Source organism: Odocoileus virginianus, chromosome 11, assembly GCF_023699985.2.
Source record: "Odocoileus virginianus isolate 20LAN1187 ecotype Illinois chromosome 11, Ovbor_1.2, whole genome shotgun sequence".
NCBI lineage: Eukaryota > Metazoa > Chordata > Mammalia > Artiodactyla > Cervidae > Odocoileus > Odocoileus virginianus.
Window position 1 is genome coordinate 71,120,919 of NC_069684.1, and position 19,064 is coordinate 71,139,982.

The 19,064-nt window shown below is 43.3% G+C and overlaps 1 protein-coding gene across 2 annotated transcripts in view; it reads right to left on the minus strand.

Annotated features, from left to right (window-relative positions):
- The window catches only part of TMCC2 (transmembrane and coiled-coil domain family 2), a 38,750-nt gene extending 36,411 nt beyond the window's left edge, over positions 1–2,339 (minus strand). The window contains exons 1-2 of one of the 2 annotated variants that reach the window (XM_070474604.1): positions 1,499–1,579; positions 435–519 (exon numbers count right to left, since the gene is read on the minus strand). Coding sequence is in view for 1 of the 2 variants with exons in the window: in XM_020891696.2 (XP_020747355.2) it covers positions 1,499–1,705 (207 nt within the window). In the remaining variant the exon portion in view is untranslated. Of the gene's footprint in view, positions 1–434; positions 520–1,498 lie in introns of both variants that reach the window. The other variant, XM_020891696.2, reaches the window with a different exon arrangement.
- Between the last annotated feature and the right edge of the window lie 16,725 nt (positions 2,340–19,064).

The following is a 19,064-nucleotide window of genomic DNA, read 5'->3' on the forward strand; positions in this document are numbered from 1 at the left end:
ACGGACTCAGGGTGAGGATCCCACCTTGCCAAGGAATCAGGGTGTGCTGGCCAGACCCATCTGGATCAGCCCAGAAGGAAGCTGAAGTTTGCAGCAGAAGGCTGCCCCTTCCCCACGTCAGCACCAAGGGCAGCCCTTTTCCTTCACCATCTCATTGAAAATAGGAACCACAGCTCCTGACCACTCAGGTGGGCTCAGAGGTGGCAGGTGGGCCCGGTATCAAGGGCTCTCCCTGCACTGCCTACCCAATGGAGCTCATCTCACACATAAAGCTAGCTCCGATCCTCTGGAAAAGAGCAGCAGCAAAATCAGAGGTTACATTCAAATACCTGCCACAAATATTTAAGACACACACACACGGAGGCAGAAGTCACCTTCTTACCCCTGCCCAAGAAACACAGACAGGTAGCACACACAGGTAAGACCACACTCACCTGCGCTCTGACTTCCTGACTCTGTGCCGCTCAGGCCAGACGAGGAATGTCATTGGTTTATTCTGGCGAGCTCCTTAGTGGCTTGCTGCCATAGGAGACAGGCTTTATTTAACATAATGGAGTCCTTTTGCTCCCCTAGCCAAGACCTTGCACCCCCCTTCTGGAGAAAATCTCCCCAAGGCATCAATGTCCAAGGCATCTAAGTTCCTTCCTTGGGCTGACATCTCTCTCAGCCCGGCAGTGAGCTTGCTTAAGAAGTCTGAGCCTGCGATTCCTGTGGCAGCTCCAGCAAAGGTGCATTATTTATCACAGCTGCTGTTTTAGTTAATACAGAGACATATCCAGTACAGCTCAATAATGGTCTCGGCAACCGCAGGCTAGAGAACGAAGGCCTCCCAGCTGCATGTGGCCGCCTCTCTCGGATCCTGGTTCTCCCTGCCGGCTCAGCAAGTGTGCAACTTGAACCGAGGCCCCAAACCGGCGCCAGCACCGCGCGGCCACCTGTCAGTTCTCCACCCTGGGGGCTGGTTTAGGAAACCAGCCCGGATCTCCAAGCACTAGCTTAACCTCTGGCTCCACCTAACGGCAGGAAGCCCACACTCCCCTTTCACAGATGGGCAAACTGAGCTTCAATCCAGGAAGGTCCCAGAAGGAGGGAACTAATCCAGCAAAGGAGCTGATGGTCCTTTGCGTGGGCTCCCACCCTTGTCATTTTCTTCCCCTTCCAGGTAGGAGAAGGGATGTCAACTTTTTAGTTAGCATTTGGATTTCTCCAGCTCTTTGCCTGTGAATAGCGCTTCACACATATTCAAACAATCTCCGATGCGTGAGTCACTAGAACGTCTGCTGAATAATGAGGAACAAACACAGAGGCCTGAAATAAGCTGAAAGACAGAGGCACAAATGGTACCTGAGATCTAGCCCAGGGTCTGGCTGAACATCTGCCCATCCTCTCTGACCTCTGTCTGGCTTCCCCATCACTTTTATCCTGTTACAACACTTCTGCGTGGGGCGGGGAAAGCTAAGTTGCTGGTTGGGCTCTCAACGGGAGGGTCTGCGCTCACCTTTAAATCGGGAGGCTTGCTTCGGGGACCCGGGTTGGGCGCTGCGGCAGCGCCCGCATCCGAAGTTGGCCCGCCCGCAGAGTTAGCACCCGCGGCCTCCCCAGGCCGGAGGTCCGCACCCGGCAGGTGGCAAGTAGCATCTTCCAGCCCGGCTCCATCCTCCTCGCCCTGCTGTTGCTGCAGCTCGTCCGATTTGCACCTCTTCATCGTGTAGATGGGTCGGCAAGGGGAATCTGTCCTTCCAGCGCGCCGTCCTGGGGGGAGACCGCACCCCCCTCTTACACTCAGAAACGAGGCTCGGGGTCTAAATTATTAACGAGGAGGGGAGTCGGGCGGATCACAATCTCTTGAATTGAAAAAATAAACCTTTTCAAGGAAGGGTGAGGGAAGGGCGAGGAGCGGGGAGCCTCGGTTATAGCTTGGAACAGTTCATCGCCACCCGGGGAGCGAAGGCAGGTCACAGTCGAGGCTGGGCAGCAGGAGTCCTCGGGCAGTCATTGGAGCGGGAGGAGGAAGACAGCCCCCGGCCCCAAACTTTCTGCTTCAGGGCACGCGCAGGGCGGAGGAGAACCGGGCGGCACCGCGCATCCCTCCCGGCGGGCCGGGCTGCTGGGCGCGGCAGGCATGGGGCGGCCGGCCGGGCAGGTCCTCGTCTGCCGCCCTTGGCGGCGACTGCGGCCCCCCGCCCCGCCGCGGGCCCCCGGCCCGCACCTGCCGGCTGAGGAGCCCGCAGCGCGCCCCTGCCCCGCCCGCCCGCGCGCCCGGCCCCCAGCCGCCGCACCTCCTGCTGCAAAGCCGCCGCCGCGGCCTGAGCCCGCGGCCAGCGTGCAACCTAGCCGGCCGGTGCGGCGGCCGGGCGGGGGAAGCAGAGGCGAGGAGGGCGTGACGACGGCCGCGGGCCAATGGGGAGCCCCGAGGGCCGGGGGGGCGTCGCGGCCGCGTCCTTAGGGTTGGTTGCACCGCGCGATCCCCCAGGAGCGATCCGGAGGGCTGGAGTTCTGCGTCTTAGCATTGCGGACAGAGAGCTGCGGAGTTGAGATCAGGGGCGTCGGGTCACCGAGGCGCGATTTTAGCAGAAGCACCCGACGGACCCTTCCAGGAAACACTCTGTCGGGGTGTCCCCCACCCACTCATTTTGTTTGGCGAGGAGGAGGCGCCATAGGGATGCTTATCATCACGGCTTTTTTTTTGCTCTAACTTTGCACATTATAGCATCTCTTCGGTGAGGAAGACGCAGATCCTAAGACCCTTGATCTGAATCGCGGACAGATCGCTACCTTCAGAGCTGCAAATGCAAAGGGAAGGAAGAGAGGGGGTGTTCTGCCCCATCGCCTCCTCCCCTAATTATCTAGAGTCTCAGCTTTGTGCTCAGAAATAAGAAAGTATCTCATTTTTTAACACAATAATGTATGTGAGAGTTTTTGCAAACTGTGAAGCAGCTTTTAAATAAGAAGGGGAAAATAAATAAATAAGAAGGGGTTTTAATGGCAGGAGGTTGAAACATGGAAGAGAGGAAAGGAATTCCATCTCTTTCCCCCATAAATTTCAGCCACACTGCGCTGAGTAATCTGGAGGCAAGAGAGCAAAAACTGGGGTTACCAAGAGATGGAGCAGGGTAATTATAACAACCCCATCCGAGTAGCTACCTTGTGGTTACTGTGGATACCATGGGTTTTGCCCACCCAGGAGCCTAGATGAACAGTTCTGGAAGTAGGTCCCAGGACCAGCAGAATCAGGATCACCTGGAAACTTGATAGAAATGCAAATTATTGGACACCATCCAGACCTATTGAATCAGAAATAATGGGTCCCAAGATCCGTTTCAACAAGTCTTTCAGGTAATTCTGATGCATACTAACATTTGAGAACCACTGGCCTAGACCATAGTGAAGGGGCCACTTAGTGTGTGAGTCACAGTGATCTCTAAAGCGATTCACAGTTTCCCAAGCTCTTTCACACCCATAGTACCATTCTAGCCTCACTTCAGTCCTGCTAGTCTGTGAGTTTTCTGACTCTGTTCTTTTTCCCATTCCAACCACTCGTTTTAATGTGTGTCCTAGAAGAGCCTAAGTTGTTAAGTATTTACTTCAGTCAAGCAGCTACTTTCTAAACAAGGCAGCTCCATTTTTAGAACACAGAAATTTCGAATGGGCTAGAAATGTAAAGCCCCTCCACCTCCACTACACAGTGTCAGGCACAATGTGGGAAACGAGGCCACAAGGCTCTAGCATTTTCAGTGGTGAGGGAAAAGCAGAATGCCAGTGAAGTCTGTGGCAGGACAAGGCAGAACAAGTCGGGGCCGATGACCCTGGTGCATGATGTCACTGTCCCCTGATGGGTCACCCCAGGCAAGTGCAGGGGTCCCACAGACCCTGGACAAGTCTTGGGTGGCAAATGGTGTGTGCATATGGATGCACGTTCATGATCTGGGTCTAGGCCGAAGAAAAGTGGAGGCTGTCATTGTGAAGCTTTAAGGAAGCAGAGACCATTATCATTCTGAATTACATCTCCTTTCCATACTAGGTTGAAGCTGACTTTGAATTTTATATTTATATTTTCATGTACACATAGCATGATATCCAGATTTCCTGTTTGTGCTCATATTTTCCGACGAGTAACGCAGGTCAATAAAAAAGTGGTGTGTTTGATGAAATCAGTCAATACTTGACATTCCGTTTTGGGGAGAGAGTGTTGAGAGGTTAAGAGCTCAGACTCTGCAGCCAATCTGCTTGCAGGCAAATCCTGGCTCTGCTATCCACGGACCGTGGGATTGGAGGCAAGTTGCCTAACCTCTTTACGCCCCAGTTTCCTCATTTAGAAATGGGGATACCAACCTTATAGGGTGTTGGGTAACATAGGGTGTTTTATATATATAATATATATAAAGCACTTAGACATTGCCTGGCAGAGTGAGGGCCATCACTTTAAACAGAAATGTCATCCAGTTTCAAAAAGTTGAACATTCCACTCCAGTGATTCTATCCTTGGGAGTTCAAATGTGTCTCACTCATTTCTGACTTACATTGAGTGTCATATTATGCTGCCAAAGAAGTTTGTGTAAAGACCTGTGTGACCTGCAACCACCAGTTTGAAGACGATGACAAATTTTCTTTAGCCATAATCAATTACTGAGTACCTAAAATAAAGAGAACTTGAAAATACTTGGATTGAAATTTTATTTAAAGGACTAGATTATTCTATTAAAGGTTTCTTGGGAAAATGTAGGCACATACTATATGTTGATGTTCACAATAAGATAAAAATTTATAGGTTTACAATACAAGAGATTATATTCAGTATGTAGGAGTAGCATTTTCCAGTTTACTTTGGTTCCACTGATTAATTATAAATAAATAACATGATGTAGTGGGAAGAACACTTGTCTTGGCATTAGAAAATTCATGTAAGAATTCTGGTTCTGTTACTCTCTGCATGTTTTTGGGCAACCAAATCCCTTAACCTCTCTTATCCTTGGTTTTCTCTTCTGTAAACAGGGTCTAATAATATCTATCCTCACATGATTATTGTAAGGATTAAACTGAAAACACTTGTTGAAAAAGTATGTGCTCAGTAAACCTGAATGAAACAAAAATAATTAACAAACTTGTCTAAACCCACTGTCTGCCACATGAAAAAGGTGGGATTATCCCACTAAGCTTAATGCTTTTTGTGAAAAGAAATCCCAATTAGGCTGCTGAAAAGGGACACTCCTGGTAATATCAAATTTGCTAAACTAGCAAGTGTATAAACAAGGAGGATAAAGATTAGGGTTATAGAATCGTGTTTTCCTTGTCAACAGCCAGTTCATTTACCTTGAAAATGATGAAGCCTTAATTGTTGAAGATAAGGTGTCAAGATCAACAGGTAAGCATAAAGTTGTTTCTTTTTTCTTTTTGTAAATGCAATTAATTCTAAGAAATAAAAGACTTCTCTTTTCCCAATAGCAAGAGGCAGGAAATTGTTTCCTATTCTGTAGGAATTCATAAAAAAAAATTTAAACATCAAGTGGGTTGTCAGAGAGCTATTTTAAGATTTAGCATACTAACTAGAGTGCTTTGCTTAGAAGGTAAAAGTACTCTCTTCAGACACTAAATGTAATAATTTTGATCACTATATCTTGATACCAACATCATTACAAGTATTCCTTTGTTATTGTAATTTTCTTCCCTTTCTTTTGGAGATTTCCACTTTCACTCAATGCCCTCCCTAAAAGAAACTGGGTTCTGTTGGCATAGGAGGTGTAAACTATGCAAATAACCATCAGGGAGATTGGCTGAATAGTTGCTGATGTCACAGTCCCACCACCTAAGTACACGCTGTTTATTGGCTATTGTAAGAGGCAGGCAGGACTGGGAAGGCTCTGCATCACTTGTGAATTGGAGAAAGCTCTTAAGTCTAAACTAAATTTTATTCTGTTTTTTTAGTTAAAATGTGCTCAGAAGCATTTTCCAATATGTTATTACATTTTTCCATGTTATTCCATATGGTTATTACTTCAATATATCTCTGTATGTCTAGGTAAACATTTTTAATGATTGTTTACCATTCTATCAAGTGACTATATCATGGTTTATTTAACCTCTATTCACCTTATTCTCAGCTATTCATTTCATTTTTTGCCTTTAGGTACAAAACTGTAATTACCAGTTTTATTGAGAAATTATGTTTATTATTTCCTCCATTGCATAGAATCTCTGATACCTAACTAGCAATGCTTTAAAGGAGTAAACAAGCCTGGTTTGTCACCATTTTTCTCCCGGCTTTCCTAAGACCTGCATGGGAAATCCAAAGTCTATCTCATCCCTGGGAGTAGTGAATCTCCTATCTGTAATACAAAAAGGGGAAGTTCCTGCTTCTAATTTCAGGTCGGATGCATATTCTTCATTCTGGGTGCTTGTTACTTCTTAGTAATGGGAGAAAAGTCACAAGAATCATGGCCAGAACAGAGGAGGTTTGTGAAGCATAAACTTAAACCCTGATTGTCCTGCTCTGTGTGAGAGCCTGGGGCTGGTAAAATGGCTGCTTTGTGTCCTTTCCCATCCCCATAGGGAATCCATACAAATCCCTGGACAATCTGTTACTTAAAGCTGAGAATGCTAGACCTTAAAAAATCAGAAAGAAAGAAAAGAAAAGAAAGAGAAAATATCAGCTTTGCTCTGAGAGTATCAGTTGTTTATTACTTTACATCTGAAGATAAATATCTATGGCAGTTCCATCTATTGTTCTATGTGGTACTTTTAAATATAACAGTAAGAGAAAGCATAAAGAACCATAGGGGTTAGGCATTTTGCTTGGAACCCTATGAATTCTCTCTTAATCTGCATGTCCAATCCACAAGGTAAGTGTTACTCACCCCACAAATGAGAAAACAGACTCAGAGAAATTATAGCACTTTCATAGGCTTGAGAGCTACACTTTGCTATGTTTGACTCCAAACCTAAAAGCCTAATAGTCTTTTTCTAACTGTAATTTTGAGCCATTCTTGGGGTTAAGAATTTATCAGTGATTATTAAGCTACAGTCAGATGCATCTCTATTCACTCGAATATATTTATGAAATAAATATAATTTATAAAGGCTTTGCAAAGGTTTGTGGGAGATAGAGAACAAAAAAAGACATTGGTCCCTGCCTTTGGACTTTAAGGGAAATGAGACACAAATGAAATGTAAAACAACCTACGATTTAAGTGGTAATGTCTGTCAATACTCCTAGGGGGAGATAATTAAGTGTCACAGTCCAGAGAGAGAGAGAGAGATCTCCATGAGGGGTTAAGGTGACTCCAAGTAAGAGTCATTCATCCATGAGTATTAAAAGGATAAAATGTCTACTTTAGGATGATTTTGAAGCCTTTAAGTAGGTGAGAACTGTATAAATCTTCCTGAATATAGAATCACTCAATATTTGGATCTCTTTAATTTTACATTTGCATGTTTTAGAGTTTTTAATGGCATATTAGTGATGTGAAAAACTTTTTTTTTCTTCTCTCTTTATTGCCTGAGACCACAGAGCAGTGTTTCTCAAAGTATGGTTTATGGACTACCAGCAACATAAATTATCTTGAAATTGAGTGGCACGTGTCGATTCCTGGGCCCCATCCTAAACTAATGGAAACAGAATTTCTGGGGTGGAGCCTGAAAATCTACACTTTAACCAAATAACCTAGGTGGTTCTTATGCTCAGTAAGTTTGAGAACCACAGATGTAGGGGAAGACTTGGTTGATCACAGTTATTGATAGATTTGTGAATTAGTAGTAGCTCTGGTTTGATTCCTGGGTCAGGAAGATCTCCTGGATAAGGGACAGGCTACCCACTCCAGTATTCTTGCCTGGAAAATCCCCATGGACAGAGGAGCCTGGCGGGCTTCGGTCCATGGGTCACAAAGAGTAGGACACGGCTGAGTGACTAAGCATAGCACAGCACCTTTCCATCAAGCATTATGTGTTTGGCATACAGTCCCACTCAGTCTGTAAGACAGACTTTGTATATGACTATCATAATCTCCATTTTACAGAAGAGGAAAATGAAGCTCTAGGTCACCCGGCTAGAAAGAGCTAGCTAAACCAGTTCTGCTTGTCTTCAATATTTATGTTTTTCCCACAATGCCTACTGTGCCCTGTGCCTTGGGATTGAGTGCCTATTATATGTCATATAATTTCAGGCTAGATCTTTTAGTACCTTCCAGTGGTTGGTACTCTTGTCACAGAAGAAAACTAGGATTCACAGATATTAATATATATCCCAAAATTACCTTCCATGGATTGGAATGGGGCTTCTTATTCTAGTATGAACATGAAAGAAATTGCAAGTTGATCAGTCTTGTCCGACTTTTTGCGACCCCATGAACTGCAGCCTGCCAGGCTTCTCTGTCCATGGGATTATCCAGGCAAGAATACTGGAGTGGGTTGCCATTTCCTTCCCCAGGGGATCTTCCCAACCCAGGGATCAAATGCTGGCTTCCTGCATCGTAGGTGGATTCTTTACCCTCTGAGCCACCAGGGAAGTCTGGTGGTTTTTCCTCAATTTTCTCATATGACTTTCCCTCAATTTTACTTCCCCCTGAAATTCCTAAAACATTTTCCACCTACTGCTGGGGCTTCCTTTCTTTGGTGTTATTTACCCCGACCCTTTGCCCCTAGTTTGGAATAGGAAACTGTTAAGTGAAGTCCAGACTTGCTTCTAACAGCTACCATACCTCTTCCCAACACAGAAATGAAGAGCTTCAGTCTGTCTGAATCAAGAGGGAAATGTCAGGTGCTTGAAAAATCTTCTGCTGACCTTATGACTACAAAGAGAAAAGGACAACTTAATCAAGGAAATCTTTCCTGGGAAGGGGGAATCACATTATCCCACGTGAGATCTTACTCAAGAGTACACATGCTTATGTTATAAAGTGTTTTCAGGGAGTCTCAATGCCCCTAGGGCACATCCAAGCAGATAGAGGGACAAAGGGTTGTTCTCATTGGTAAATCTCCCAGGCTTGCCTTAAACCTCTCACAGCGTGCTGGTGAAAGAAGACAGTACTCTCTTTCAAGATGCAATGACGTAGCATAATTCAGTAATATAGACCTAGAGCCATATAAATGCCTGTACCCTTTCACCCAGTAAAACCCTCCTGGGAGTTATCCTGGGAAATAAATCAAAAAGAGAAAAAAGGCAGCAACACAACAAAAAAAAATGTTTGTAACAATGAAAAACCGGAAACCACCTAAGTGCCCCAGAGTCGGGAGCGGATGAGTAAGTGTGTAAAAGTATAACCGCATGTCAGGCTGCTACTAAAAGACATAAATACGGAGAATATCTAGACACAGAAAGCCTTCTTTAAATAATATAAGAGGAAAGCATTAGAAAGCAAATTTTGTTGAGCTAGAATAAGGGTTTTGGAGTCATATGAATGTGTTTGAACTTAGACAAATCACTTAAACAGAGTCTCAATTTCTTCATCTATAAAATAGGTTTAGAAATATATAACTTTCCAGGCTTGTCATAAGAATTAAAGATGATACAACTAAATGATAAAATTTGGATAAAGCCTGTGTAAAGATAGAAGGGGAGTGCTAATAAATAATCCTAAATTTTATGCCAAGATTTGAGACTATTGAAAATTTATTTGAAATGAATTATTTTTGATATTTTAAAGTTAATACTATTTTCTTTTATTCCTTCTCACCCTTAAAAAAATGTCATACGCCCTATGTAGGAGATGCGTGTCCATGTCATCTGGAAACCTGCTTATGGATCAGTTCCGTTCAGTCACTCAGTCGTGTCCAACTCTGCGATGCCATGAACTACAGCATGCCAGGCTTCCCTGTCCATCACCAACTCCTGGAGTCTACCAAACCCATGTCCATTGAGTCGGTGATGCCATCCAACCATCTCATCCTCTGTCATCCCCTTCTCCTGCTGCCCTCAATCTTTCCCAGCATCAAGGTCTTTTCAAATAAGTCAGCTCTTCGCATCAGGTGATCAAAGTATTGGAGTTTCAGCTTGAACATCAGTCCTTCCAATAAACACCTAGGACTGATCTCCTTTAGGATGGACTGGCTGGATCTCCTTGCAGTCCATGGGACTCTCAAGAGTCTTCTCCAACATCACCGTTCAAAAGCATCAATTCTTCAGTGCTCAGCTTTCTTTATAGTCCAATTCTCACATCCATACATGACCACTGGAAAAACCATAGACTTGACTAGATGGACCTTTGTTGACAAAGTAATGTCTCTGCTTTTTAATATGCTGTCTGGGTTGGTCATAACTTTCCTTCCAAGGAGTAAGCGTCTTTTAATTTCATGGCTGCAATCACCCTCTGCAGTGATTTTGGAGCCCCAGAAAATAAAGTCAGCCACTGTTTCCACTGTTTCCCCATCTATTTCCCATGAAGTGATGGGACCAGATGCCATGATCTTAGTTTTCTGAATGTTGAGCTTTAAGCCAGCTTTTTCACTCTCCTCTTTCACTTTCATCATGAAGCTCTTTAGTTCTTCTTCACTTTCTGCCATAAGGGTGGTGTCATCTGCATATCTGAGGTTATTGATATTTCTCCCGGCAATCTTGATTCCAGCTTGTGCCTCCTCCAGCCCAACATTTCTCATGATGTACTCTGCATATAAGTTAAATAAGCTGGGTGATAATATACAGCCTTGACGTACTCCTTTTCCTATTTGGAACCAGTCTGTTGTTCCATGTCCAGTTCTAACTGTTGCTTCTTGACCCGCATACAGGTTTCTCAAGAGGCAGGTCAGGTGGTCTGGTATTCCATCTCTTTCAGAATTTTCCACAGTTTATTGTGATCCACACAGTCAAAGGCTTAGTCATAGTCAATAAAGCAGAAATAGATGTTTTTCTGGAACTCTCTTGCTTTTTCAATGATCCAGCGAATGTTGGCAATTTGATCTCTGGTTCCTCTGCCTTTTCTAAATCCAGCTTGAACATCTGGAAGTTCACGGTTCATGTATTGTTGAAGCCTGGCTTGGAGAATTTTGAGCATTACTTTACTAGCGTGTGAGATGAGTGCAATTGTGCAGTAGTTTGAGCATTCTTCGGCATTGCCTTTCTTTGGGATTGGAATGAAAACTGACCTTTTCCAGTTCTGTGGCCACTGCTGAGTTTTCCAAATTTGCTAACATATTGAGTGCAGCACTTTCACTGAGCCCTATTTTGAGAAGGGTTCTAGATCAGAGCTTCTGAAATCAGCTCCAGGGAAATGACAGGAGCCTTAAACATTTACACACAGGAAAGTTGCTCAGCTAGGTTCAAGACCTACTTTCCAGGTACTTAGAGATTTGTGTGAGGACTGTTGGGTAGTGCTCCCTCTTTCCACTACAGTTTGAGGATGGGAAATGTTCTCATGACCAGAATGACATCCATTCACCTTTGCTCCAGAATCCTAACCCTCACCTCCATCAAACCACCTCCCTGCAGAGCTTGATTCATGAGAAATGGGGTAGACAGGAGGATGATATGAAATATTTTCTTTTGGCTAAAATATATAGAGCATGATTTGGGGGGGGAAGCATATTCTTTATGCCAGGCATTGTATTAGCATATATTAATAGATACATACTAAGCCAGTTGGAATATGTTTTGGAACTCAGGTTTCAGAATCTTCCAGAAACCCTCCATGAAGATAACATAGACAAAGGAACGGGTATTATTGATAGGTTTTCAATTCTCCATCTTTCTCCATGCAGATCAGCCCAGAAAGATAAAAATATAACATGTTACAAGGTCTTATGCTGGGCAAGCAAAGAAATTAACCAAAAATGAGTTCAACCAAAATGGCAGTAACATAGTGAAAAAAGCATCAAAAACATTTAGATGTGGAAAAGCATTACAGTCTTGTTGATGAGAGATGAACTGTAGCAAAACAATGTTCAGGGCTTCTTCTGGAAAGCTTTGAGTCAGTTACTATAAAAAGCTTCTGGAAACTTTGTTCTTCTTTAGTTCAGTTCAGTTCAGTCACTCCTGTGTCTGACTCTTTGCGACCCCATAAATTGCAGCACGCCAGGCCTCCCTGTTCATCACCAACTCCTGAAGTTTACCCAAACTCATGTCAATCAAGTCGGTGATGCCATCCAGCCATCTCATCCTCTGTCGTCCCCTTCTCCTCCTGCCCCCAATCCCTCCCAGCATCAGAGTCTTTTCCGATGAGTCAACTCTTTGCATGAGGTGGCCAAAGTATTGGAGTTTCAGCTTCAGCATCAGTCCTTCCAATGAACACCCAGGACTGATCTCCTTTAGGATGGACTGGTTGGATCTCCTTGCAGTCCAAGGGACTCTCAAGAGTCTTCTCCAACACCACAGTTCAAAAGCATCAATCCTTCGGCACTCAGCTTTCTTAACAGTCCAACTCTCACATCCATACATGACTACTGGAAAAACAATAGCCTTGACTAGAGGGACCTTTGTTGGCAAAGTAATGTTTCTTCTTTTTAATATACGATCTAGGTTGATCAAAACTTTCCTCCCAAGGAGTAAGCGTCTTTCAATTTCATGGCTCCAGCCACCATCTGCAGTGATTTTGGAGCCCAAAAAATAAAGTCTGACACTGCTTCCACTGTTTCCCCATCTATTTCCCATGAAGTGATGGGACCAGATGCCATGATCTTAGTTTTCTGAATGTTGAGCTTTAAGCCAACTTTTTCACTCTCCTGTTTCACTTTCATTAAGAGGCTTATTAGTTCCTCTTCACTTTCTGCCATAAGGGTGGCGTCATCTGCATATCTGAGGGTATTGATATTTCTCCTGGCAATCTTGATTCCAGCTTGTGCTTCTTCCAGCCCAGCGTTTCTCATGATGTACTCTGCATAGAAGTTAAATAAGCAGAGTGACAATATACAGCCTTGACGTACTCCTACTTGGCAATAAAACAGATGACCTCCATTTGAGGTTATACTAAATTTCTTTTTATTGATTGTTTTTCCTTCCCATGCTCTGCATCCTAACAGCCAGGAATGCCACTGATGAAATATTCAGCATTGGAATGATACTTAATGTATAATTAAATAGAATGCATTTAGCAATTCAGTTTTATAGACCTTTAATCTTCAAGTTAATAAACCTTCATGTAGAGAGTCTCTAAGTAAAATCAAAATATTCTTGGAAATAAGTGATTTTCTTTGGAAAAATATACCATCCTGAATGTACTTACTATAGGTAGGAAAGAAACTTTTATTAAACATTCTTACCTGCCAGGGAAAGTACTAACTGCTTTATACCTTCTCATTTCTTCTTCCCAATTCTGTGAGATAAGCATTAGCTTCACTATACAGATAAAGTAACTGAGACTCCAAGAAGTTAAGTGATTCCAAAACACAAAGCAGCAGAGTAAATCACAAAGTTAATCATAGCTCAGAGCAGAACTCAGGTCAGATTCTGACTCCGGTGCTTTTTCCTTAATTTTTACATTTCATTTCCAAAGCATTTTCTCTTCCTGTGAAGAGGGGATGGACTCATTCCATCCTCCCCAAAACAGAGTGATGTTAAGCACAATCACAGCACTCTCCCTTTTACAAGTCCACAGATCCAAGCTTGTAGCGGTCATCGTCATCTCTGTTATCTGTTACTGAATGCTTTCTATGTGCAAGGCTCTGTACTAAGCATTTTAAATACTCCCCCCGCCCATTTCAATTCTTCTTATAACCTTATAAGGTGGTCATAATTATTATCCCATTTGATGACTGAAAACAAAGATGCAGAGGAGCCTATAACTTGTCCAAGATTATACAGTAGCAAGTCAGGACTAGAATTTAGGTTTGTGAAGATGATCACACAATTGATAAAAAGCAGTTGTCATTTATTAAATACTTACATGTTAGATACTGCTTTGCTGTTGTTATTTTGGCTGCACTGGGTCCTCGTCGTGGCGTGTGGGCTTTATCTAGCTGTGGCACATGGGCTTCCCTTATTGTGGACCAGAGGCTCTAGTGTGCAGCCTCAATAGTTGTTGGGCTTAGTTGCCCGACCAGGGATTGGACTCATGTCCCCTGCATTGGAAGATGGATTCTTAACCACTGGACCACAAGGGAAGCCTTTAAACTGCTCTTTAAAAAGACTTTTTATTCTACATACTTTGAGATTTATAATCGCAGTGGTCTTTTTAACACTCACAAGAACTCTATGCAGAAGGTACCATTATTCCCATCTTATAGATGAGGAATTAAGACTTATAGAAAACAAGTAATGTCTCCAACGGCATACAAGTGGGACGGGGTAGAACTAGGATTTGAACGCAGGTATCTTTGACTGCAGTTCTATTTTCTTAATCCTGAGGCTTTGCTGATTCCTGTTCTGTCTCTGTGCACCTTTTCTACTCAAAGTGTGGTCCACAGGCCACCAGCGTTGGCATCACCTGGGAGCTTGTCAGAAATGTGGAACCCCAAACCCACCCCAGATGTGCTGAATCAGATGTGTATTTTAATAAGATGCCCACGTGTCTCCTGCACAGTAAAGTTTGGGAAGACTGCTCTGCAACACACCAGCAAGGTACAAGATAAGCAGAGAAGGTAGCAATATTGTCTAGAATAGGGATTCTCAAACAAGTTCCCTTGGAACTCAGTTTTGAACTAAAAGGAGATATGTTCTACTGCTCACCTTGATAATGGTGACCTTTTCCCTAATTCATAGATAAAATTAAGCTAATGAATTGTATTTTCTCACCTTTCGTAATTCTTCCTCTCTTCTTTGGAGTCAAACATCACTTGCCTGTTAGTAACTTCAGAAGATGACAATGACAAGCAGTAAATACCTATGGAAAACTCACAAACATTGTTTGTTGTATTTTTTTCTTTAATTTGTAGGTATTTTTTTAAAAAAAAGATTTATTTATTCATTTACGGCTGTGCTGGGTCTTCGTTGCTGTGCACACGCTTCTCATTGCAGTGGCTTCTCCTGTTGTGGAGCAGAGCCTCTGGGGCACGCGCTTCAGTAGTTGTGGCACATGGGCTTAGTTGCTCCACGGCATGTAGGGTTTTCTCGGGGCAGGGATCAAATCCATGTGCCCTGCATTGGCAGGCGGATTCTCCATCACTGGACCACCAGGGAAGCCCTGTGGGTTTTTTACTTCTTGGACTTGTGATTGTGATTTTATGTTGAAGAGTAGAGAACAGTCATATCTTCTCTTAGTAAACGTGTTCCAAATTCACATTACAGAATTCAATATTAATGTCTGTTGGTGTTGCACAGAAAGCACTGATTCCCACCTACACGAACACGAGCATCAGCTCCGGGATCTCTCTAGCGATCATCTAACCCAGAGAAACTGGCCATAGAAGAGTTAGAAAGAGTAACATGTGCTGTGCTGTGCTTACTCAGTCAGTCGTGTCCGGCTCTCTGTGACCCATCGGCTACAGGCCACCAGGCTTCTTTGTCCATGGGGATTCTCCAGGCAAGAGTACTGGAGTGTGTTGCCATGTCCTCCTCCAGGGGATCATCCCAACCCAGGTTCAAACCCAAGTCTCCCGCATTGCAGGCAGACTCTTTACCAATGGAGCCACCAGGGAAGCCCAACATTTCTTATCTATTCCTCTTCCCAAGAGGATCAATATTAATAGATACAAACATAAGCTACTGGTTCTTTCTGCATAGAAATATGAGTGATTTTAAAACATGTTCTATTTCGTGTTTTTCTGCATATTCAAAAATAACTACAGTGAACATCTGGCAAATATCTAATGAACATTTACTAAGTGACAGGCACTGTTTTAGGTGCTGGGACACAGCAATAAGCAAGCCAGATAAAAATCTCTCTTCTGGATTGGTGGTTGTCAAAAGCTGAGGTGAGGATGAGGATGCGGGTGGGGAAGGTAATCAAAAGGTATAAACTTCCAGTTATAAATAAATAAGTCATGGGCATGTAATGTACAGCATGTCAACTAGAGTTAATGATACTGTAACTGCATATTTGAAAGTTGCTAAGAGAGTATATCTTAAAAGTTCTCATTATAAGAAAAAAATCTTTATGTATGGTATGTATGTTGACTTATTGTGGTGATCATTTTGCGATATATACAAATATCAAATCATTGTGTTGTATACCTGAAACTAATATAATTGTTGTTCAGTCACCCAGTCGTGTCCAACTCTTTCAGACCCCGTGGACTGCAGCACGTCAGGCTTCCCTATCCTTCACCATCACCCAGAGCTTGCTCAAACTCTTGTCCACTGAGTCGGTGATGCCATTCAACCATCTTGTCCTCTATCATCCCCTTCTCCTGCCTTCAATCTTTCTCAGCATCAGGGTCTTTTCCAATGAGTCCGTTCTTCCCATCAGGTGACCAAGTATTGGAGGTTAAGCCTCAGCATCAGTCCCTCCAATGAATATTCAGGGTTGATTTCCTTTAGGATTGACTGGTGTGATCTCCTTGATGTCCAAGGGACTCTCAAGAGTCTTCTCCAACACCACAGTTCAAAAAGCATAAATTCTTCAGCACTCAGCCTTCTTTATGGTCCAACTTTCACATCTGTACATGACTACCAGAAAAACCATAGCTTTAACTATATGGACCTTTGTCAGCAAAGTAATGTCTCTGCTTTTTATATGCTGTGTAGGTTTGTCATAGCTTTCCTTCCAAGGAGCAAGTGTCTTTTAGTTTCATGGCTGCAGTCACCATCTGCAGTGATTTTGGAGCCCAAGAAAATAAAGTCTGTCACTGTTTCCATTGTTTCCCCATCTATTTTCCATGGAGTGATAGGACCGGATGCCATGATCTTAGTTTTCTGAATGTTGAGTTTTAAACCAGCTTTCTCACTCTCCTCTTTCACTTTCATCAAGAGGCTTTTTAGTCCCTCTTCGCTTTCTGCCATCAGGGTGGTGTCACCTGCATATCTGCAGTCGTTGATATTTCTCCCAGCAATCTTGATTCCAGCTTGTGCTTCACCCAGCCTGGTATTTCTCATGATGTACTCTGCATATAAGTTAAATAAGCAGGGTGATAATATACAGCCTTGACAGTCTGTTGTTCCATGTCCAGTTTTAACTGTTGTTTCTTGACCTGCATACAGTTTTCTCAGGAGGCAGGTAAGGTGGTCTGGTATTCCCATCTCTTTAAGAATTTTCCACAGTTTGTTGTCATCCACACAGTCAAAAGCTTTAGCGTAGTCAACGAAGCAGAAGTAGATGTTTTTCTGGAATTCTCTTGTTTTTTTCTATGATCCAGCGGATGTTGGCAATTTGATCTCTGGTTTCTCTGCCTTTTCTAAATCCAGCTTGAACATCTGGAAGTTCTCAGTTCACGTGCTGTGAAACTAATATAACGTTGTAAGTCAATTATACCTTAATAAAAACCAGAATCTTGGTCCTGATATCAGTATCTTCGGGCCTTTCCTCTTGGGCTGCTCAGATTCCTTGAAGAAGACACTGCATGTTTCCTCTCTGAAGAATAAACATAACCAGAGATCCAGGAATTAAATGGAGGAGAGTTGGGAATCTTCACACCCAATATCCGTTAGTTCATTTAATCTCCCTTTTTATACAGAGATCTCTGAATCAGCTCTCTCTGGAGAATAAGTACTTCAGTCTTCTGAGGAGTGGGGTCAGGGAGGTAGTTGAAGAAAGGGAAGGTGACTTGGAGATCTGACTGCTCTTAAACAGCTTCCAGACTCCTTTTTAAAATCCCTGCCCAGGATACAACCTATACATGGCAGCCCTACTGTTCTATACCCCCACAGAAGCTAGTGGAGGTTGGGGGACCTACTGTTACCAACTCCTGAGACTTGAGGTATTCTGCAGTACAGATCAGGTTGGGTCTCAGCTTTTCCCACTTTGGGTTTCAGGTTCAGGTTTTCCCAGGCTTGTAACTGTGTTAACACTTGTCCATTTGCTTTTCAGCTTCTACTTTGTTTTCTCGTTTTGCTGCTGGCTCCTCTCATTATTGCAGGCTTATGATTTGAAAAAATTCCATTACTATCATTTTAGTTGTGTTCTAGGAGGGAACAAAAGTAGTTCTGTGTATTTATTTTCATTAAGTGTTTAACACTCGTAACTTTCAGGAAACACTGAAAGTGTTATGTTAGTCCTATACTAACATAAATCCTCTCTTGTTATCATTCAACCATTATTCTCTCCCACCTGTCCTTAGATATTTGAAAAAAATATATTTTTACTTGTAGATGATTGTAATTTAGAAAGAGTTCACTGTCATTCACATCCTTTAAAGTTTTAAGTAGCAGGAAACAGAGCCTCCCCTGGTGGCTCAGTGGGTAAAGAATCTGCCTGTCAATGCGGAGACACAGGTTCAATCCCTGATTACAGACGATCCTACATGCCGTGGAGCAACTAAGTCAGTGCATCACAACTGTTGAGCTTGTGCTCTGGAGCCCAGGAGCTGCGACCACTGAGACCATGTGCTGGAACTGTGGAAAGCCACAACGCCCTAGAGCCTTTGCTCTGCACCAAGAGAAACCACCACAACAAGAAGCCCGCACACAACCAGAGAGCAGCCCCCTCGCTGCAACTAGAGAAAAGCCTGCGAAGCAAAGAAGACCCAGCGCTGCCAAAAATAAATAAATAAATAGCAGGAAACAATTGACCACTTTCCCCAGCAGATCAAAAATGGAGATGAGACATATAGATATTAAAAATTATGTATCTAAAAGATTAGTTACTGCTGCATTGTTCATAATATCAAAAGACTGCACAAAGCCTAAAGGTTCATTGACAGATGACTTGTTAAATAAAACATCCTAATGCATATCTTTTTTTTTTTTCAATATTGGTTATATTCTCTGTGCTGAACAAAATATTCTTGTCACTTATTTTTCTTAAGATTTATTTTTGGCCGTGCTAGGTTTTCACTGCTGCTTACGGGCTTTCTCTGGTTGCAGTGTGCGGACTTACTCTAATAGCCTCTCTGTTGCACAGCACAGGATCTAGGGTGTGTGGCCCTCAGTAGTTGTGCCTGTGGGCACAAGTGCCCCGAGGCACGTGAGATCTTCCCAGACCATGGGTTGAACTGTTGTCTCTTGCATTGCAGGGAGGATTCTTAACCACTGGACCATCAGGGAAGCCCAAGGCAGATCTTTTTTTTTTCCCAAGGCAGATCTTTATGTTCTGGTGTAGCAAAGTCTGTAAGGG